At 52.3% G+C, this 22,694-nt stretch overlaps 1 protein-coding gene and 1 pseudogene across 3 annotated transcripts; both read left to right on the top strand.

The window, feature by feature from the left end:
- Window positions 1-714: 714 nt before the first annotated feature.
- Window positions 715-834, top strand: LOC115642940 (annotated as a pseudogene).
- Window positions 835-1,043: 209 nt separating this feature from the next.
- LOC115642921 (gastrula zinc finger protein XlCGF57.1-like) lies at window positions 1,044-21,320 on the top strand. Of its 3 annotated transcripts, XM_030546596.1 has the most exons (5): window positions 1,044-1,126; window positions 2,743-3,789; window positions 11,514-11,640; window positions 13,713-13,847; window positions 15,772-21,320. In XM_030546596.1, the coding sequence occupies exons 2-5, from the start codon at window positions 3,778-3,780 to the stop codon at window positions 17,568-17,570; spliced, it is 2,073 nt and encodes a 690-aa protein (XP_030402456.1). In that variant the 5' UTR covers window positions 1,044-1,126; window positions 2,743-3,777; the 3' UTR covers window positions 17,571-21,320. The 3 variants fall into 3 exon arrangements, with proteins under 3 accessions (XP_030402456.1, XP_030402455.1, XP_030402457.1); XM_030546595.1 differs by lacking the exon at window positions 2,743-3,789 and having other exon boundaries at window positions 1,055-1,126; XM_030546597.1 differs by lacking the exons at window positions 2,743-3,789; window positions 13,713-13,847 and having other exon boundaries at window positions 1,055-1,126.
- The last annotated feature ends 1,374 nt before the right edge of the window (window positions 21,321-22,694 follow it).

The following is a 22,694-nucleotide window of genomic DNA, read 5'->3' as shown; positions in this document are numbered from 1 at the left end:
GTTTGGGAATGACTCAGCCATAAAAAGTGAAACTTGAAAATCTGTCGGAAATGTATTTTCTGCGTTACACAAGCCTGACCTTAGCCAGCCAACCACCAACACCAAAAGCAGATGAACGCAAACAGCGAGGGGAATACAGAACAGCCCCTTGCTGGGAAAAGGCGGCCCGAGCACCTCTCGCGCTGCGCCGATGGGAACCGTGCTCTTCAGAGCCCCGCTGCCCCTCTCGCCGCAGCAGCTCTGGATGCCAGGACATTCCAATAGCAAAGTGCAGCCCCGATTCTGCCCGTCTCACAGCCTCGCGGACGTGCAGCTCGGGAGGAACCGAACAGACTAACACAGCTACCACTCCAGCGTCTGCAGCGCCATTGGAACAGGCGCCAGCTTTGCCCGTCCGCCCGCCGGACCGGGCACCTGGTGGGGCTGGCAGAGCCTGGGCTGGCCAAGCAGGGGGAGGGGCTGGGCTGGAGGGGCGGAGCCACGTGAGCACGTATGCAGATATCTGTGCGAGCAGAGCATTGTGGGACAGGAGCAGGCTGCCCAGCAGGGTCCCAATTCGGCCCCCGGGGCTCGGCGTGGAGAAGGGCGAGGCCCCGGGAACACGCGGGGCAGCTCGCGGCAGTGGGGGCCGGTGTGGGCGGGGCGGGGCGGGCCCCACCGTGGGTTGGGAGTGGGGGGCGAGCAAGGCAGGCAGCGGCTGGGGCTGAACCATTCATGCTCGCCTGGCAGGGGTAATACCATGAGCATGAAGGTGGTTTTCCCAGGAAGAGGCTCATCCATTGTCCTGGGGGTGGGCACCTCACCTGCGGGGGGGGCTGCGTGCGCGCTCCCCCGGCTACTGGTCAAAGACAGAGGTGTCTGTGTTTCCCCCCCCTGAGGTGAGCTCTCCCGCAGCCCGCCCTGCGCGCTCCGGGGCTCTGGTAACGCGGCTCTCTCGGCCCAGCCCCTGGGGCGGGGGAAGGGCAGCGGCTTCAGGGAGGAGACTGCGCATGCTCGGTGCGGGCGCATGCTCAGTGCGCGCCCCCAGCAGCCCCGTTTCCTGGCCCGACCCAGCCGCTCGCCCCGCGGAGCCCCCCGAGCAGCCGGGCCGGCGGGGCCGAAGATGCCCGGCGGGGGCTCGGCTCAGGTAGGCGGCTCGCGGGCGGGGGCGAGCGGCACAAAGACCCCCCGCCCCGCCCCTCGAACCCCCTCTCAGCCCAGCCCCCCTCCCTCAGGTGTCCCCCCCCTCTCTGCCCGGCCCGCCCCCCCGGCCCAGGCCCCCCCCGGCCCCGGCCCCTCTCTGCCCAGCCCCCCTCCCCCGGGTGTCCCCCCCCTCTCTGCCCGGCCCCCCCTGGCCCCGCCCCCCGAGCCCCCTCTCTGCCCAGCCCCCCTCCCTCAGGTGTCCCCCCCTCTCTGCCCAGCCCCCCCCCGGCCCAGCCCCCCTCCCCCGGGTGTCCCCCCCCTCTGCCAAGCCCCCCGGCCCCGCCCCCTCTCTGCCCGGCCCCCCCTGGCCCCGCCCCCCCGAACCCCCTCTCTGCCCAGCCCCCCCCGGCCCAGCCCCCCTCCCCCGGGTGTCCCCCCCTCTCTGCCAAGCCCCCCCGGCCCCGCCCCCTCTCTGCTCGGCCCCCCCTGGCCCCGCCCCCCCGAACCCCCTCTCTGCCCATCTCCCCTCCCCCGGGTGTCCCCCCCCGCCCGGCCCGCCCCCCCGGCCCAGCTCCGCCTGGCCCCCCCGGCCCCGCCCCCCCGAACCCCCTCTCTGCCCAGCCCCCCTCCCTCAGGTGTCCCCCCCAGCCCAGCTCCGCCCGGGCTCCCCCAGCCCCCCAAACCCCCTCTCTGCCCATCCCCCCTCCCCCGGGTGTCCCCCCCCCCCCTCCGCCCAGCCCAGCTGGACCCAACTCCGAGTTGGCCCGTGCACCCCCCGGCCCCGCCCCCCCGAATCCCCTCTCTGCCCGGCCCACCTGGCCGCACACGGGGCTCCGTGCTCTGCTGTTCCCCCGCCCCACTCGCCCGCCGAGCAGCACCGCGGGCTGACCCAGGGCCCCCCGGTTCCAAGCACCTGCCCCGGTGCGGCCCCGGGCAGTGGGGGGTGGTTGCTGCCAGAGCCGAGCAGCTCCCCCTGGGGCCAGCCTGGGCTTCAGCTTCCCGGAAACCCGTGTAAACGGGCCCCAGCAGAGCTGCTCCGGCGCCGAAAGCCCCACTCCGAATCCACCGGAAAGTGGGGCCGGGCAGCGACCTTCTCCTGGCCTGGCCGGGGCCCGCTGTGGAGGAGGGGGCGGCTCTTCCCCAGGAAGCTGCTCCTCCTGCCTGGCCCGCGCCTCCGAAGGCTGGCACTGCCCTCTCATTGGCACGGCCTGCCCGGTCTGGGGCACCCCTGGAAATGCCCACGTGTCTGAAGCAAGGAACCAGCGTGCACAAGCTTTGGGGCCTGGGCCTGGCGGGAGCGGAGAGCCTTCCCCATGCGCGGAAGTGGCTAGCGCTGGTCCCCTGGCAGGATGGACTCAGCAGCCAGCCCTTTGCGTGTTACTAAAGCGCAGGAACCAGGGGGGTTCAGCTTCCTCTGCAGCACGGGGCACGGGTCACTTGCAGTTTAACTAGTGTACATGGAGGAGTCTCTGTCACCTGAAGTCTTTAAATCATGATTTGACAATGTCAGTAACTCAGCCAGAGGGGAGGGGCCTGTTACGGGAGTGGGTGGGGGAGGTTCTGTGGCTGTGACATGCAGGAGGGCAGAGAGATGATCACAATTGTCCCTTCTGGCCTTAGGGTCCTGGGGATGTTTTTCCATGGGAGAGAGATCGTGGGAAATCCTAGTGGATGATTCCTGCTCAGTGCTCCAGGGGAAAATGACTCCATCTCCGAGACCTTTCCCGTGCGTCCTGGGTCATGTCCTCTGCCTAAGCGCCTACGCCCTCTTTGATACCACTGCTTATTGGCATCCAGCTAACTATCCCTTCTTCTCTTGGACCGTGGCCTGGGGGGAGATTTGAATAAGATTTTCCCTCTTTGGAGAGGGAAAAAGAAGACTTTTTAACGTGTCACAAGTGTGACCACCAGAGTCACTCGTCACTCCTGAAAATCTGCATCATCGGGAATTGGGCCCATTTCTGCAGCATTGGGTGGCTGGAGGTTTGCGCTGTGAGCAGAAAGCTACGCTCTGGATTGACGCTAAGCTGCCCTGGTTAGAGCAGTGCCCAGCGGGCTCCCTGGTGCTGCTTTGGACTCTCTGACCGGTGGCTGATTGCATATGATATACTGGTCACCGGTTAAAAACACAGGCTTCATAACAGCCAGCACTGGCCTTGTGACAGCCGGAAGAGTTTTGGTTACCCAATGCATGGGTCTTAGAGCCACCCAGCAATAAGATTCCTCTGGGCAAAGATGTGACGTGGGGCGGACAATGCACCGGTGTGTGGAGGGCCAGCACTGTGGTGCACAGCCCCAGCTGTGAACTTGGCCTCTGCTGAGTTCATTTGATGTTATGCACTGATTTACCTGGACAGCAAAGCGAAATTCAGGTTAAAGACCAAAACAGTCAGGAAACGAATTCTATTTGTATTGCTAGGAGCCTGTTACCCAAGCCCCCAGGCACCAGTGGGTACATTTACAAGCATATCACTTCCTAGGAAGGCGCAAGCTGCTCTCCTCTTCCTTCTGAGGTGGTTATTTCTGAGAACAGCAGTGCTGGAAGCAGCTAACTAGTGTGTTGGGAGAAGGCTGGCAGAGGGAGACAAGGCTTGCAGCACGCCCTGAGGCTTGGAAGACTCGCTGAGCCCAATTTCTGTTGGCTGTGCAAGAGTTATGCAAGGCAAAGTAAGAATTCAGGTTCTCATAGCAACCTCCGCTCACCCACACGGCAGGGATATGTGCAGATTTGGATCGCTGGTTACGCTGCCGAGTGCTTCCTTCATCTATGCTGCATGTGCATTGTGGGTGAGCGCGCCCTTCCGTGCGGAACTGGCGTGTTCCTTCTGCAACATGCCGACCAGCTCCTCGGCTGGTGGGGATGGATATGAACGTCACTGATGTCCAAGGGGCTAGTGCTGGCTTGTGTCAGCTAAGGAGCTGGCCCTCAGTATGTTTTGGGGGAGCTCCAAACCATAGATCTTATCCACACCAGGCCCTTCTGCGCACGCCATCTCTCTGCCTCTGGTGCCTCTCCACCCGCGGGAGTGCAAGCCTAGAACGGCCATTGGTGTTTTCATTGCCTTGCTCTCTAGACCTCCAACTCTGCTCAGATCAGGACATGATGGTTAAAATGCCAGGGCCAGCTGTCAGCCTGTCCACACCAGCCCTCCCATCATTGCTGTGGGTGAAGCTGCATCTGGGATAGTGACGTTGAGAAACTTTTGGAAATAGGCTTCGGTTAGACACAGCCCTGGATGGTAGTGATGGGAGTTCGAGCCTCTGGCCCAGTGCAGGTTTATCGGGCTTCCAGCCTTGGGTACTCTAAAGCCACATTTTAACGTTATTTTGACCCAACGGTATTATAACGTGGTTACTTCTTAACTGTGTGGACAGAAAAAACAAACAGCTCTCCTCCCCCGTAAACCCCCCCACTTTAACCATATAAGGGAGCCGTAGTTTAACCTCATCCATGTTGAAGATAAAACATGGTTCCTCAGATGATTGTAACGTGTGTTTTCTTATCCCTCTCATGACAATCCAGCTGCTATTTCTGTAGCTTAGACAAAGCCCCACATTTGTGCCTGATTTCAACACTTCCAATCTTGCTCCCTATTCCTAGTTTAAAGACACTCCTGTAACCTCTGGGTAACCCACCCGAGCCCATTTGCCCAGAAACAAGCGCCAGGCTTCTTAGGAGTACCCTGCCCTCAGTGCCTGGGGGAGCCTGCCTGGCTCAGCTGAAGGCAATTGGGAGCTTGGGCACCTCAAGCTTCTTCTGTGTCCAGAGGTGCCCCAGTCCCTGCGGAGCATAAGCCCCTGGGGCTCTTTGCACTCCCTTGTGCTGGTGTGTTGAGCTTTCTGGAGGTTTTGCACCTCAGGAGCCTTTGGGTGAAGCACATTTTACTTCTCTGCCCTGCCCAGGCACCTGGCTTTAAAAACAAACACATTTCTGCTCGTTTTCGTTCACCGGCATGATGACTGGGTTAAACCAAAATGTCAGTGCTTTTACCGGTGCTGTGGAACCTCAGAGTTACCAGCACCAGAGTTACGAACTGACCTGTCAACCACACACCTCATTTGGCACTGCCAGTGTGCAATCAGGCAACAGCAGAGACCCCCCCTCCCCTCCTAAAAAAGAGAAGCAAATACAGTATAATACTATGTTAAACGTAAACTACTAGAATAAAATAAAGGGAAAGCCGCATTTTTTTTTCTGCCCCGTAAAATTTCAAAGCTGCATTAAGTCAATGTTCAGTAGTAAACTTTTGAAAGAACCACCCTAACGTTTTGGTCAGAGTTGCGAACATTTCAGAGTTATAAACAACCTGCATTCCCGAGGGGTCCGTAACTCTGAGGTTCTACTGTACTGATTGGCTCCTAGCATGAGCACCCAGCTGGGGAAACGAAGCTGAATTCTCTCCAATGTGTCAGCAAAATAATTTGTAAAGACCAACTGGTTTGTGTTGTTTATAGGGACTGGTTAAAGCCTCTGTCAGAAGTCCCTCACTGGAAACTGCTAAGGGCACTGCAGGAAGTCCTGGAGCAAGGGTGTGACACTGCGGTTCTGGCGGGACCCAACTGAGAGTGCCAATTCAGGACTAATTGCTCAAACAGGGCAGTTACAGCCATAGGCTGGGGTTTTTCCACCTCTAAGGCAAACCAAACCAGCCAGACAAAAAGGACTTCGGTTTCACCCCACTGGCTAATCACAAGCAGGGCCGGTGCTACCATTTAGGCAGCCTAGGCAATCGCCTAGGGCACCGGAATAATTGGTGGGCGCCATTTTGCCGGAGGGGGCAGCAGGCGGCTCCGATGGAACTGCCGCAGGGGTGCCTGCGGAGGGTCCGTTGGTCTGCGACTCCGGTGGAGCTGCCGCAGTCGTGCCTGCGGACGGTCAGTTCCTCGCTCGGCTCCGGTGGACCTCCTGCAGGCATGACTGCGGCAGCTCCACCGGAGCCGCGGGACCAGCATGCGGGGCGGTGAAATTGCTGTCTGCCTTGGGTGCTAAAACCCCTAGCGCCGGTCCTGATCACAAGTCACACAAGCAATTTCCTTAGACACTCCAGTCTCCCAGTATCACCACCAGTGCCACCCGTCCTGGGGATGAACGGTTGTGAAAACCAACACCCCAGTAAAAGATCCCAAAGGACCAAGCCCCAGACCCAGGTCAATATACACATCAGATCTTACCCACAAATCACGCTGTTGCCAATCCTTTAGAATCTAAAATCTAAAGGTTTATTCATAAAGGGAAAAAGATAGAGATGAGAGCTAGAATTGGTTAAATGGAATCAATTACATACAGTGATGGCAAAGTTCTTAGTTCAGGCTTATAGCAGTGATGGAGTAAACTGCAGGTTCAAATCAAGTCTCTGGAACATACCCAGCGGGGATGGATCATTCAGTCCTTTGTTCAGAGCTTCAGTTTGTAGCAAAGTCCCTCCAGAGGAAAGAAGCAGGATTGAAGACCAGATGGAGATGAGGCAATAGCCTTTTATAGACTTTTCCAGGTGTAAGAACCTCTTTGTCCTTACTGTGGAAAATTACAGCAAAATGGAGTCTGGAGTCACATGGGCAAGTCCCTGCATACTTTGCTGAGTTACAAGGTGCATCTGCCTTCTCTCCATGGGTTAATTCTGTAGCTGATGGTCCTTAATGGGCCATCAAGCAGGCTAGTCAGAACTAACACCAGCTTGTCTGGAACGTTTCCCAGAAGCGAGTTTAAAATTTAAAATACAGACAGTATAGAGCCATTACTCATAACTTCAATTACAAAGTGATACATACGTATACACACCATAATTTTAACCAGCCACCCATAATCTGGTCTTAGACACCTTATGTGACCCTCTTTGCACAAGATTTGGCGCCAGATTATATCAATAGCGTCACGAAGGGGTACGGTTCTGTTGTGGATCAGTGACTCGCTACGAGATGGGACTAGGCAGTCGATTTTCAGCATGGCCATGGGGGCACGGTGCATGCCGCAGTGTTCTAACCTAGGGCTGGCTTTTAGTGTGGTCATTCGTTAACTGGAAAATGGGTGAGCAGCCAGGTGGAAAAAACCACAGCGGACATACAGAATTGGTCAAGATTAGCGGAGACTGTGAGGAACTAGCAGGGGTGCCGTTTGGGCGGGCAGGGGATGGTTCTAGCCCCCCCACCCCCGATTTTTGTAGGGGAGGCCCACTTATCCTAGCCCCAGACAGTGCTCTTAACTGCAACAGCTTGGGTGTGATATGTGATGAGTTCGGAAGCTGGGAGCAGCACAGCCTTTGGGGCAGGGAGTTTATTTATAAGCAGAGGCAAGGTGATTAAGATAACAAAGGGCTTGTCATTACAGTAAATTAAGTATCGGGATGATCCTGAAAGCATTGCCAGGCACTTCAGTTGAAAGATAGGAAACAAAGGGTAGGAATAAATGGTCCATTTTCAGCATGGAGAGAAGTAAATAGTGGTGTCCCCTGAGGGGCTTGTACTGATCTTGGCCCAGGGCTGTTCAACACAGTCATAAATGATCTGGGAAAAGGGGTAAACAGTGAGGTGGCAAAATTTTCAGATGATACAAAACTACTCAAGATAGTTAAGTCCCAGGCAGACTGCGAAGAGCTGCCAAAGGATCTCACAAACTGGGTGACTGGGCAACAAAGTGGCAGAGGAAATTCAGTGTTGATAAATGCAAAGTAATGCACTTGGCAAAATATAATCTCAGCTATACATACAAAATGATGGGGTCTAAATTAGCTGAACCTGTCAATAAAGAGATCTTGGAGTCATTGTGGCTAGTTCTCTGCAAACATCCACTCAATGTGCAGCAGCAATTAAAAAAGCAAACAAAATATTGGGAATCTTTAGGAAGGGGCTAGATAATAAGAGAAAAATATCAGATTGTCTCTATATAAATCCACAGTACGCCCACACCTTGAATCCTGCGTGCAGATGTGGTCACGCCATCTCAAAAAAGACATATTGGAAAAGGTACAGAGAAGGGCAGCAGAAATGCTTAAGGGTATAGAACGCCTTCTGTATAAGGAGAGATTAAAAGACAGAGACTTTTCAGCTTGGAAAAGAGATGACTAATGGGGGATATGACAGAGGTCTATAAAATCATGACTGGTGTGGAGAAATTGCATAAGGAAATGTTATTTACTCCTCATAACACAAGAACTAGGGGTCCCCCAATGAAATTAAGAGGCAGCAGATTTAAAACAAACAAAAAAAGTGTTTCTTCACAGTCAGCTCTTTGCCAGGGGATGTTGTGAAGGCCAAAATTATAACAGGGTTCGAAAAAGAACTAGATAAATTCATGGAGGATAGGTCCATCAGTGGCTATTAGCCAGGATGGGCAGGGATGGTGTCCCTAGCCTCTGTTTGCCAGAAGCTGGGAATGAGCGACAGGGGATGGATCACGTGATGATTCCCTGTTCTGTTCATTCCCTCTGGGGCACCTGGCATTGGCCACTGTCAGAAGACAGGACACTGGGCTAGATGGACCTTTGGTCTGACCCAATCTGGCCGTTCTGATGTTCTTATATAGAATCCTGATGTATCTGCTCCCTGCTGTAACCCACAAACCCCGCTCTCCTCCCAGAGCTGGGATAGAACCCAGGAGTCCTGACAGGGTCTCTCTCTTTCCGGAGTTAGTAATAAAGTAAGAATAGACATTAAATTGTTAAACCTAACCAGCGTCCCTTAAGTGACTTGCCACAATATGTCAGAACATAGACTCATAGACTCTAGGACTGGAAGGGACCTCGAGAGGTCATCGAGTCCAGTCCCCTGCCCTCATGGCAGGACCAAATACTGTCTAGACCATCCCCGATAGACATTTATCTAACCTACTCTTAAATATCTCCAGCGATGGAGATTCCACAACTTCCCTAGGCAACAACATGTTGTTGGTAGAGTTGAGTGGGTCTAATATATATATATATTTTTAAAGGAATTAGATACAGGGCTCGTATCAGCTAATTGCTAAATTACCTGCCAAAAAGCTACAGTTTTCAAGTGCCTATGTAGCCCAGGAATCATGGTTAAAGTGCCCCCCCACCAAAATCTGAAATGGCGCCCTTGGGACCTAGAAAGACCTAGCCAAGATAGGTGAATGGGCAGCCCCATGGCAGATGAAATTCACTGCTAACAAATGCAGAGCAAGGCCCATTGGAAAGATCCATTTGAGCTATTTATTCACATGTCAGGATTCTGGGTCAATTGTCACCACTCAGCAAAGAGCTGGGTGTTATTGCAGCAGAGCAATGGCAATCTCTGCTCCACGGACGGCCCAGAAAAGTGTGCACAGAGTTCGTAATGATCCAGCAGATACCACACTGTGTAGCCTGAGTTAGGGTGTACTGATCATATTCATTGGGATAATATGTGAATGTAATTTATTAATTTAATTTTATTTGGTTTTAATAATAACAATAATAATTATTATCATCAATATTTATTAGTGTGGGTTTTTGGCTCGCCAGTCTGTTTGATCAGAAGATAAAAGCTCTTGTCCTGAATCAGGCTCCCCAGAATTTACAAAGGCCCCTCGGGGGTATGACAGGAAGCTCACACTGAGACAGATGTAGCCGTAAAGACTTTTATTAAAATCAGTAATTGTAAGTAAATGGTAAAATACCCAGAGTTACAAAGCTACAACTGCATTGCTGCTATTCAACAGAGACAGATGAGAATATAGTATTATATGCAACAAAGCTTTGGTTAATATACTCACCTCCTTCCTTGACAACCTGGTGGTTAGAGACACAGGACCAGCCTCGCAGTTCAGGTTTCTCAATTCCTGAGTGAGGGATGCAGTGCTTAGAAAGAGCTACGAGCTATTAAAGCTGACTGGGGTTTACTTGATAAACTTAAACTTAAATCAAAACCTAATAAACAAACTAAGAATAGAACTTTGGGAAACTGAGCTTAGCCTAGTCCCCTTGAAACTTCAAGTTTAAGAAGAACAAATATGGCCTCCTAATAGCAGCAGTCTTCTAGCTAGAGAAAGTGGAGGAAGTAAGTGAGAACAGAGTAAAGTGAGAACTGGAGATACTCTATTGAGGTGGGTCACCTCTTTTATAGGGAAAATGCCGTAAATCCTTCCTCTTATGCCCAAATGTCTTTCCTCACCCACAGAAATGTTAGGGTGCACTTACCCCATAGGCTAATATGCACATATGTATTGATGACAGGTATGTACACACATCAGTCTCTTGTGTACGTGTTAAGTCTGCAGGTACAACATTGACCCCCCCTCCCGCCATTCTCCATTGTCTATTGGTCTAGATAAAAGGTCATGGACATAGGGGTGGATACTAATCTATTTAGGTAACAAGATAAAGGTCAACTTTGCTTTCTGAGTAAAAGATCTCAATATCGATATGCTAACTTTGCCTTAGCTTAACATACCGGATATGGCCTGTAGGTCTCTTGCATTACAGCCAAACACACTTTAATGTAAATCTATAAACCTATTACAATAAACCAAATACTTAAACTATAAGAAAAGATATCTATCTATCTATCTATCTGTCTATCTCCATATACCCCCTTTATCTATCTATTTATTTCCATACACCCCCTTTATCTATCTATCTGTCTATCCACACAAGCAGGTTAGTCTTATAGGCTACAACGGACGTCATGTGTCGGGGTGTGCCCTGCCCGGAATAGTGTGTCAGTTCAGATCAGCCTGTCCCATCAGTTCAGAAGCACATACAGAGGGAGGTCAGGGACTGGTGGCAAATTAGAGGCCAGGAGGGATTTGTGAGTGAGGCGACATTGAGACTGTTTAATTTAGAGAGGAGATGAATGAGGACAGGATAGGGGTAGAAGAACTGACAGGCACAGGGAAGGTAAATTTACTGCTCCTGTTTATCCTCTTGGCCAGTGCAAGAGCAAGGGAACATGTAGTGACATTGAAAGGCAGCAGAAGTTGAAAATTGACCAAGGTGCCACAATGCAAAATTAGCATGCGGAACTCATTGCCACATGGCAATACTGAGTCCAGGAGCTTTACAGAATCCAGAAAAAGATTAAACACTTATTTTTAATGGGAACATCCAATGTTACATTAGACAGGATAATTAAATGTAATTGTGGAAACTATAAATTCTGCCTCAGGGCCTGAACCAATCAGTAGCTGATAGCAATCACAGACAGTTCCCCTAGAAGCAGCGTATTCATGATCTATGACATGGTTCCTTGTACTTCCGTTGAAGCAACTGGTACTGCAGCTGTTGGAGAGAGGGTGTCGGATGAGGGATCTAGTATGGCAACTCCTAAGTTCTTTCAGCAGTGAGTGGATTATCGCTGTAACTCGAAAACGCGCCGTCCCTGGGCCAGGGTCAGGGCTGTAAGGGGCAAGATGCTGCTGACACAGAAGATGCTAACGTGGTGACAATTTGTGATTTCAGGCCCCAGTGACGTTTGAGGATGTCGCAGTCTATTTCTCGCCAGAGGAGTGGAAGGAGCTAGTGGAATGGCAGAAAGAACTGTACTGGGACGTGATGAAGGAGAATTATGAGCTTATCACCTCACTAGGTAAAGAGACATGTTTGTCTACTGGGAACCATGCAGCGCATGAAAAGCCAGGTCCCCAGACAGTTACGTGGGATTCTCCCTGCATGGAGTGTGTGAGGAGTGTATCTCTGACAATTCTCAGCTCTGGGGGAATGAACAGGCAGGGAAGCGCCTGCTAGCAAGGCCCTGCAGTCATATTTTTCAGTGTTGTTCATTTCCTAGACAAAATACCCCAGGCTGCTGTTAAGCTGGTGCATGCCTGGATAACTTTAGGGGGATAAACCGCTACAGGGTGTTGTAAACCACACCCAGAGTCCTGAATCCAGGAAATTCAAAGCTAAGTTAATGCTCAAATCTAAAGCAGTTAAAGTAAGAAACATACAGTGAAGGCTCAGAACACCTTAACTCTGCCCTCCAGTGTGGTCATGCAGTGGCTGCAGTGTTATGAGTAAAGGCACTTCGGTACTTGTGGTTCTGGAAGAGAAACTGGTTTTAAAAGACACATTAGATGTCGTTCCCTCCTTCCCCCATGGTGTCATGCCACGTGACACAGTGATGGTCAGAACCCCAATCGCTCCATTTTCCTTTCCTTTGGAAGAAAAGGTTATCGGTATCAGAAAGCGGGTGGCAGAACTGGACGCTGAGGCCAGTTGATAGCAACGGTAATGATCAGGCTGTAACTGAGGGCGGGCAGAGAGCAGCCAGCCGGCACACTGACCAGAACGCTCCACTTCCCCGTGCGGATTCACCCTCAGCAAGTTTGCAGATGACACTAAACTGGGAGGAGTGGTAGATATGCTGGAGGGTAGGGATAGGATACAGAGGGACCTAGACAAATTAGAGGATTGGGCCAAAAGAAACCTGATGAGGTTCAACAAGGACAAGTGCAGAGTCCTGCACTTAGGACGGAAGAATCCCAGGCACTGCTACAGACTAGAGACCGAGTGGCTAGGCAGCAGTTCTGCAGAAAAGGACCTGAGGGTTACAGTGGACGAGAAGCTGGATATGAGTCGACAATGTGCCCTTGTTGCCAAGAAGGCTAATGGCATTTTGGGCTGTATAAGTAGGGGCATTGCCCGCAGATTGAGGGACGTGATCGTTTCCCTCTATTTGACATTGGTGAGGCCTCATCTGGAGTACTGTGTCCAGTTTTGGGCCCCACACTACAAGAAGGATGTGGAAAAATTGGAAAGAGTCCAGCGGAGCCAACAAAAATGATTAGGGGTCTGGAGCACATGACTTATGAGGCGAGGCTGAGGGAACTGAGATTGTTTAGTCTGCAGAGGAGAAGAATGAGGTGGGATTTGATAGCTGCGTTCAACTACCTGAAAGGGGGTTCCAAAGCAGATGGAGCTTGTCTGTTCTCAGTGGTAGCAGATGACAGAACAAGGAGTAATGGTCTCAAGTTGCAGTGGGGGAGGTCTAGGTTGGATATTAGGAAACACTATTTCACTAGGAGGGTGATGAAGCACTGGAATGGGTTCCCTAGGGAGGTGGTGGAATCTCCTTCCTTAGAGGTTTTTAAGGCCCGGCTTGACAGATCTTTGGCTGGGATGATTTAGCTGAGGTTGGTCCTGCTTTGAGCAGGGGGTTGGACTGGGTACCTGCTGAGGTCCCTTCCGACCCTCATATTCTCAGGGTCGCATCAGAGGGGTGTAGGAGTTTGGAGGGAGGGGTTCTGTGGCGTTCGGGTGCTCAGAGAGCGGGAGTTCCTACCTAGGATGCTGGGTAAAGGGAAGAGAATGGGAAATGGGGGGAGAGGGAGCTGGCAGACAGGTGATTAGGGAAGAGCTGGAGTTAGGGTGCCGAGGGGAAGAAGCAAATTCCCTGAGTAAGTGCTGCTCCTCTGAGTCTGTTGCTCCTGCTCACACGAAGACCGAGCTGAGCCACAGGCAGGGGCCGAGCTGGGCCGGACGTTGAATGCAAGGGAAGGCGGTCAGGAATTCCTGCTGGAAGGCAGAGCGGACAGCCGGAGCTGGGGAAGAGTACCAGGGTTCAAGATGCTAGAGCTGTTGGAGCAGATGATTTAAGCAACACTTGGGACCGCAGCCAGTTTGAGATCGGTCACCACATTCCCTGAACCCTGTTGGCAGGACCCATTTCCCCCCGAGCCCGTCTGAACCTCACGGCGCTACCCAGATGCCACGAGAGCGGTGCAGGCAGCTGTGTGTGTATAGGGACCATAACTTCTCCTGGCACAAGGACGGGGTGTGCCACGAAATCGAAAGGTACTTGCGAAGGGCTGCACTCAGCCCAAGTGCGCCTCCTTGAGGCTGGGGCTGGGAGTTAGCTTTTGCCCCATATGGGCCCCCCACGTCCGCCCCCACTTTCTCATTGCGACTCACAGTGCTCCCTCTTTGTGACTTGCCCCTGCAGCCTGGTCAGTGCACAGTCCCCCATCCCAGGTAGCAAAGTCTGACCGGATGAGCAGCCTCAGAACATCCCCCAACCCATCGCTAGGTCCTGGGCCACTCCATAGTGGCAGGTCAGGGAACCGCAGGTGGACTGCAGCCTAGGGACCCTCTGACAAACTATCCAGTATTGCTCAGTCTCAGTCTCTGTTCCCTACCCCCTGCCCCATCTCCTGGTCTGTCTCTGGGTTCACCAGGAGAGCATCCTCCGCTCCCCATGGCAGATTCACCTCTCTCGGCCCAAGCCCAGGGCTGGCTCCCCCCTGGACTTCCTCCTTAGCCTCCAGTAAATGGGCTTTACAGCCCTAGCCCAGCTCCTCCCCAGCTGGGTCTGCCAAGCCCTGACTCCCCTCCAGCTGCAGCAGGTACGATTCATTGGTTCTTTCTGGCCACATTAACCTGCTCAGGGCTTGGGTGGGTGAACGTTCCCTCCCAGTCCCTCAGGCAGTGAATAATGCCACAGGCTCTCCCAGAGGCCACAGAGCCGAGCCAGATTCGAAATGTGACTGGGCACCTGACAGATGGGCATAGCCCCAGGTATGTTAGGTAGGAGTGGAAACAGAAGGGATATAAAACCCTTTGCGGCACATAAGCCAACCCCTAGGGTGTTAGGAACAATCTTTCCCTATGGGCAGCATATTGTAATGGTCCTGGCCCCTTCCCCTGGAGCCTTGTGATTAGTCACGGGCCAAGAGGAGAGGGGCTGGATACATGACGGTCTGATGCAGCCTGGCAACTCCCGTGTGCTTTAACGTTTCCAGAGCCAGTTTCAGAGCTGGCGGAATTCAGCAGAAGCCGAAAGAGCTTTATCCCCAGCTTGTGACCTGGCGGCTGGGTGCAGGCGTGCCCAAGGGGAAGGGGAGGTAGCCGGGCAGTGAGGCAGGCAGGGAATGGGAGCTGAGTGACTAGCCGGGGACGGAGCCAGCAGGAGGATCAGTGATCAAGTTGCTCCCCCTTAAAGACTCTGGTCTCAGCAGAGGGGAGGTGAAGTTTCCCTAGGACAGTACCAGCAGCATGGAAGCCCCGGGGTTAATTTTAAGGTCATGGGGCTACCAATGAGTACATAGAGTGATTTCCCAGAAACTCGGGGGTGGGGGCGACCAGCAGCTTTTCCTCCTGTGCGTCCCCTGCTGAGGAAGCCCGGCTGCAGTGAGGCCCATCCAGCCATGCTCTGACAGTGGCTAGGCAGATGCTGAGCTAAGACTGCTGCTTATTGTGTGCCCACGTGCTCAATGTCTCACCCGCTCCCTCCCTTTAGCCCCATTTGTTTGTCTCACCCCCTCCCTCCCTTTAGCCCCATTTGTTTGTCTCCCCCAGCTGTTGTGTCCAGAGCTGTCTGGGGCAGGGACTGTCTGACGTCTCTTATTCAGTGCCTGGCAAAATGGGGCCCTGGTCCTTGACTGCATCCCTAAGTTCTGCTGCTACACAGACTGTAACACTCCCAGTGGTGACACAAGAGCACGAGTACCAACCTCAGTGCAGCCTGTTAAAAACCAGGGCACAAACCCAGCCAGACTCCAGCTTTGGCCCCAGCTGAGACGTGTGCCCAAGCAGGGACCCGGCCTGTCCACATCACACACATAAAATATAACGATAATTCCAAGATTCCAGCTCTGTTTCTCCCAGGGAGGTTTGACAGCCCCTGGGAGTTTGCAATTAATAGAAACTTTTGTTTACACGAGATTCGTGTCTTTTGCCACCATCACATGGAATAACATCTGATCTGTTGTTTTCTCTCTAGTAAATGATGAGATTGTGAATGAAAGTATGGAGGAGAAGAACCAGGAGGAAGATGCTGAAAACCTGCTTCCAGTCAAGACCTTTTCATTAAAACCTGAAGAGAAAGTTTCCCAAAGTTCAGTGAAGGTAAAAAACTGTCTGAGTCAGAGCAAACTCCAGACAATGCAGAGAAACTCTGCAGGGAACACGCAAGGGATAGCCACAAACAGCACGGCTCAGCAGAAAGCCCAAGTGACAGAGAGACCAGACGCCCTTCAGGAATGCAAGCGAAGCTGTGTGGAGAAGACAGATCTCCTGATACGACAGAGGAACCACAAGAGAGAGAGGCCATTTCCCTGCAGCGAGTGTGGGAAATGCTTCTCTCAGAAAGGGGACCTGAAAATCCACCTGAGAATCCACACGGGGGAGCGGCCGTATACGTGCAGTGAGTGTGGGAAAAGCTTCACCCAGAGGGGATACCTGAAGATCCACCTGAGGCTCCACACAGGAGAGAAGCCCTTTCCATGCACTGAATGTGGGAAACGGTTCCCATCGAAGGGGGATCTCAGAATGCACCAGAAGAAGCACACGGGGGAGCGGCCCTTTCTGTGCAGTGAATGTGGGAAGAGCTTCACTCGCAAGGTGGACCTCAAAGTCCACCAGAGGAAGCACACGGGGGAGAGGCCCTTTGCTTGCACTGAGTGTGGGAAGAGTTTTACTTCCAAGGGCTATCTCAAGATACACCTGGGACAGCACAAGGGGAAGAGGCCGTTCACATGTCTGGAGTGCGGGAAAAGCTTCATTTCCAAGGGCTCCCTCAAGGCACACCAGAGAATCCACACGGGCGAGACGCCCTTCACGTGCACCGAGTGTGCCAAGAGCTTCACCACCAAAGGCTATCTCAAGATACACCAGCGGCTACACACGGGGGAGACCCCGTATCCCTGCAGCGAGTGCGGGAAGCGCTTCACCACCAAGGGCTATCTGAAGATACACCAGAAAATCCACACGGACGGGACACCCTTCATCTGCAGTGACTGCGGGAAGAGCTTTGCCACCATGCGATATCTCAAGATGCACCAGAGGAGCCACACGGGGGAGACCACATTCTCCTGCATGGAGTGTGGAGAGAGCTTTGCCCAGAAGGGTTACCTCCGCATCCACCAGCGGATGCACACAGGGGAGGGCCTGTTCACCTGCTCTGACTGTGGGAAAAGCTTCACTGCCAAGTACCTGCGGATCCACCAGCGAATGCACACAGGGGAGCGGCCCTTCACTTGCACGGAGTGTGGGAAAAGCTTCACCGCAGAGGGGTCTCTGAAAATCCACCTCAAGATCCACAGCCGGGTGCTGCTGAGTATATGCACCGACTGCGGGAAAAGCTTCTCCTCCATGCGCTATCTCAAGGTGCACCAGAAAACCCATTCCCAACAGCCAGTGACGCTACCCAGCAAACCTGGGGATGATTTCCCACAGAAGGCGCTTGCCACTGTCCCTCAGAAAGCCCACAGAGAAATGATCTCATTTACCTGCAGGGACTGCGGGAAAAGCTTCTGCCAGAAGTCTAATTTAATAACGCACCAGAAAGCCCACGCGCAGGAGAGACAGGTTCTCTCACACAGGCCCAGCACCGGCCCTGCTGCCACTCCACCGACATCCGTGAAGTCGCACCCAGTGAATTTGGCTCAGGAAGTTTTAAGAGCAGGGAAAGATCATCTCGACCCAAATCCCTATTCCCTGGTCATGGATTTAAAGCCCAGCTTTCAGTTTGCTCTGCAGACCTGTCCACTTTCCCCAGGAGTAAATCTAGGTGTCTCCTGAGCTCACGTGGCATCCCGCTCCTGCTGACAATGTATCCCGTGTGGTTATTGTTACCTTTTGCATGATGTAGCTCTGCCCAGGTTCCTCCATTTACTCCCAATTCCTAACCCTCCCCTATTGCACCCTTCTAAGGTAGCTGGATGGTACCCGGTCCTGCAGTGCCCCAGGTGGGGACTCACAAGAGCCTTACATGCTACCACATCCTTTGGTTTTCCTCCTCTTCTATCCATGCAGCATAGCATCTGGTCTGGGTTTTTTGTTGCAGCTTCGCATTGAGGGGGTGATTTCAATGATTTTATCACAATAAATCCCACTCGCGTGCTGGGCATCTAGGGATACTGAGCATAGATCCCCTCGCTTGCTTGCTCACACACTAATTTCATTGCACTGCATTTCCGATCAGTCAGTACAGTCACCTACAAGATCCAAATCCTTTACCACCCAGTGCCCAGATCCATATCATCTCCTCTGACTCTTTAGCATCACGTACAAACCCTGAGCTCTGGGGCTGTGTTCATCCCATGTGTAACTTCCTCGGAGGTACACCGGGGTGAATTGGGACTTTTCCTTTTCAGAAGCCTCCATAGGATGGCAAAGGCCGCAGAATCGACCCCGAGCTGCGCCACTCATCATCCAGTCTGTTGCTCCCCGTTGATTCCTGTTCTGGGAGTGCCAAGTGTTAAAGTTCACTGAAAACCCACGTTAATGTAACAGATGAGCAAACCGCAGAGGCCAGGAACCATCGACTTGTGCTCAGTGGAGAAAGGGCAGAACTTGGCAGCAAGCCCAGGCCAGAAAGAACAAAGGTTGGTTCTGGTCGTGGTGGAAGAGCGGCGTGTGAGAAGATTCACCTTCAAGGCCAAGGGAGAAATTGCACACGCAGCCGTCAGATATATGGGGAGGGAGAAAAGCCAAAGTCACTGAAATGGCACTGGGGAGCCCGTGACATTCATCCAGTTAGGTCCCCCTTTATTCTACAGCAGGGAACTTGTAAGGGACCAAAGAGAGGTGGTAAACAGCAGAAGAGCTGCTGGCAAGGGGTCCAGGCTAAGTCCCTGGAGAAGGTGGAAGAGACTACAAGGATCATAATAATTACAGCTGGAAAAGAGATGTGAGCTCATCAAAGTGTACATGTGCCTGAGACCTGCCCCAGCCAGCTTCCTTCATTCCTGCATCTGTGTTTTAGGAGGCTCTGCTTCCCCGAACACTGGGCTGGACGCGTTCCTTGGGGACACTGGGCGACTGGCTGAGAAGGAGGCGTTCTGCCCCTTTCTCAGGTTTATTCCCACAGCAGCAGACGTTGTGCCAGGCTCCCCTGGAAATTTGCAGTTAACAACTCTGGGCCTTATCCCTATGGGACAGGTCAAGCGATAGCATCTTGTAGGGCCCTGTAGTGATACAGCGTCTGGGGATGGGGCTGGCTTTCACTCCTCCTCACAGCCAGGCCTCTCCTTTGTCAGCTCCGCATGGCATGTCCTGGGGCCTGAAGCTGGTGTTCAGAAGGTTGGGTGTTCTGGCTGGTGGTCAGTGTCTCTGTTCCCGATATGGAAATTCTCTTTGACACGAAGCTTGTGACTTCTCACACTTCCCGGCGAATACCTCCCAGGAGTTTTTAACCCCTGTCCCACAGGTTCCAGGGCTTGGAGAGTAGGTTCTCTCTACTTCACCGCTGCACAAGAATCGTTCGGAGTGTCCTTGATATCTCCCAGTTGTCCTGCACACACCTAGGGAGCTGCCTTTGCTTAGAGCGTCTATGGATGTTTATGGCTTAAGACAGCTCACGTGCTCAGGTGATCTTGGCAGGGCTGGGAGCGGGGAACTCCAGGGTTCTAACGGGCTCGGCTCCTGATTCCTTGCGTAGCCTTGAGTCACTCCCCTCCCTGTGCTCTGGTTTCCCTTTTGTAAAAGACAGGTGGGGCCAGCTCTCCGGCCACAACATGGAGCTAGTTTCTCGGGATCACAGCCCTGCATGCTGAGCGTCAGTCTGAGGGGATGCAGAGATGATCTCACTGGGGAAAATGGGTCACTCATGGTCCCCCGACCTCGAGGATTCAAGGCGTGACGTGTACTGGCTCCAAGGACTGGAAGCCAGCACTTTCACCTCTGACACTGGCTCAGTATGTGACCATGGAAATGTCACATTACCTACTCTGTGCCTCAGTTTCCCTGTCTGGAACTAGGGTTGTGAGGACTAATGTTGGTATTTTGCTTTGAGATGCACTGCTGAACGGCACTAGAGACAGGGTGAATATTATCCTTACTAAGTAATCTCTGCGGGAGAGGTTTGTTTCACTGCTCTCAGCTCCTATGGGAACTTTCTACATGTGTTTTCCTAATGTGCCAGTTACCAAGGGATCTGGGCACTAAACCCACAAATTAATAAAACATTAGGAGCCTCCTGCCTTCCCCTCAATTGAACTAGTAACACAACAGGTGGCAGAATGAGTTCCTTGGAGCGGCTGGGACTTGCTGGAAAGGAAATACGGCCAGTCTCTCTTCCTCCTCCTTGGTAGCTTGGGGAGTCGGACACCCCAGGACTGGGAACAGATTCACCTGACACCCTGCCTGGTTCCATAGATTTGCACTGAGCTGCTCTGCAATAAGAGATAAGGGGTAGGAATAGCAGGCAGGGGGAGAACGACACCATGAGTCAGATACTCAGCTGCAGTGAATCGGTGTAGGGCTCCTGAATACAATGGCGCTGTGCCAGTTCCCACCGAGAATCCAGCCCCACGCTTCTGAACTCAGGAGAGCCTCACATGGAGTCCTGTGACGGACACCCTGCCTCCCCTACCAGCCCTGGCTTGAGTGTACACTGCCACTAATGTATGGCGGAAGGGCCAAGGCAAATAAGACTCTGCTACCCCATTGACTGCAGTTAGGTTGGACAGATGTAACCGGCCAACATGTGGTTGGCTCTGTGCACATAAATACCATTGATCAGCTAGACAGGGCAAGCCTGGACTCCGAAAACCAGTCTAGGAACCTGCTGCATATTTCCATGCACGTTGGATGAGGCTGGGAGCAGGGAGGACGGCATAGGACAAAAAGGGGGGTTAATGGATTACAGATTGTTGTAATAAGCCCTAACTGAGTCATCCTTCTCAAAGGAAACCTGCACAACGCTCTCAAAAGATGAGCCTGGGAGTTTAAATCTCTAACTCTGCTATGAGCTGAACAGAGACACTGGAGCTGTGGCTTATTACAACCATCTGTAACCCACTAACCCCTGCTTTTTGTCCTGTGACCGTGCTTATGCTGAACAATCCGTCCCAGCTAGCATTTAGCTGTGACGCTCCCAGTACGGGGCCCAGAGCTGCAGAAGAGCTCTGGGCAGGTCTACACTTCAAACACTGCATCCGTGCTGCTGCGGAAGACCTCCCCAAGAGGCAGGAGAAACTCTCATGCTGACATAGTGCTGTCTACATGGGGGCGTTAGGTATGGAGTTTTCACACCCCAAGTGACATGATTATACTGATATAGGTCTGCAGTATAGACCAGACCTCTGTGCAGCTTGAAAGCTTGTCTCTCACCAGCAGAAGTTGGTCCAGTACCAGATATACTTCCCCACCTACACTAGAGGGTGAAATTCACCCTGTGCAGAGCACCAGCACAAGGCCTGTGTCCCACATCAGCTTCTATGCTGCTCTCTGCCCAGGAGGGGAATTTCACCTTTTTATGTATATATTTCTTATTATTGAAGACATACCTATCTCCTAGAACTGGAAGGGACCTCAAAAGGTCATCAAGTCCAGCCCCCTGCCTTCACACCCAGGACTACTGATTTTTGCCCCAGATCCCTAAGTGGTTCCCTCAAGGATTGAACTCACAACCCTAGGTTTAGCAGGCCAATGCTCAAACCTCTGAGCTCTCCCTCCCATCTCTGCTGAGTGTTAGACCCAAAGGACAGAGGATGCCAGGAGCTAGATCAATGAGGTTGAAAGGACCAGATGTAGGCATTAAAGAACAGCCTGTGAGTGCTGTGGGGAGCCTCAGACATGCTACACCAATTCATTGCCTGGCTGTTGGGAGTTAAGACACCAGCAGAGAACAGCTAGATGCTATGGGGGCAGGCAGGGCAGGGCAGACAAGACAGTTCCATCAGTGCAGAGCTGAGGAAGGAAGCTCAATTGGACTAACATAGAATCGAGTGCTGGGTTTGAGAAATCCTTTGGTTAGAGAGAGAAATTAGTTGAATATTGAATTTGCTCCATTTACAAAGAGCCATTACATCAAATATAGAAAGTGGATGTTAATATTTTCTAATATGGAAAAAGGCCGTAAATTCAGGCAACTGAATGATGGGTTTTGAAGGACACATGGTTTTAAAGCCTCATCGTAAATCTTAAAAAGACAAGCTCTAGGAAAGGCCCAGGATGTAAGAACTTAAGGTCGTATGTGGTTTCTCCTTTTAAATTGTTCTGTGGATCTTAAAGGTAAAGTTTTGGTATCTAAATCTTTCCAGAAAGGGTCTGGAGATGCCTCAAGAAATGAGAAATGGCTCCGAGGAAATAGCAGGACCAGAATCCAGAAGCCAATCTGGGTTACAGTAAATGGAACATGGGTTAAACAAGATGGTAAGAAGCAGCAGAACAGGGTGAACTGCCAAAAGTTGGAGCAGACTCTGAGCGTATGTGTGCGGAAAACAAGAACGTGGAGCTCGGTAGCTGTGTTTCCTGATGGTCCACTTTTTTTCTCGTTCTGGAGGAAACAGCATAAAGCCATTTGATGCCTTAACATAATGGGCTCGATCAGTCCTTGAAAATGGAACTAAAGTGGCCTCTTTGTGAGTTTGCTTGAGGGTGATGTCCAAGGTTCAGAAAGGGTCATGATGGTTTCCAGTGTCTTCAGCGTTGGATGAGTGATTTCGGATTTTTCTATTTGACCATTGCAGAGACTCCGTGATAAGGGACTAAACCCGTTCTCATTTTCAGCCATGTAAATTCAACAGGAAGGGTCAGGCCAATGTCCATTGAGGCCAATTTAAGGGCTCCCACTGACTTCCACAGCATTGGATCAGGCCTGAGCTCCACTGCAGTCAGGGAAGTTGCTCCGTAATTCAGTTGCTGCATGGAAGAGTGGAATCTGGCCCCGGGGTGTTAATTTTTCTTGCCAAAGGGGAT

The sequence above is a fragment of the Gopherus evgoodei genome, unplaced genomic scaffold (genome assembly GCF_007399415.2).
Source record: "Gopherus evgoodei ecotype Sinaloan lineage unplaced genomic scaffold, rGopEvg1_v1.p scaffold_47_arrow_ctg1, whole genome shotgun sequence".
Classification (NCBI taxonomy): domain Eukaryota; kingdom Metazoa; phylum Chordata; order Testudines; family Testudinidae; genus Gopherus; species Gopherus evgoodei.
Note: the sequence above shows the minus strand (reverse complement) of the source record. Positions and strands in the feature narration are given on the sequence as shown.

Coding starts and splice junctions, on each gene's coding strand:
- LOC115642921 (XM_030546595.1), top strand. CDS start 1,103: ATGCCCGGCGGGGGCTCGGCTCAG. Junction 1,127..11,513: donor CCGGCGGGGGCTCGGCTCAG/GTAGGCGGCTCG, acceptor TTGTGATTTCAG/GCCCCAGTGACGTTTGAGGA. Junction 11,641..13,712: donor TGAGCTTATCACCTCACTAG/GTAAAGAGACAT, acceptor CCCTGTTGGCAG/GACCCATTTCCCCCCGAGCC.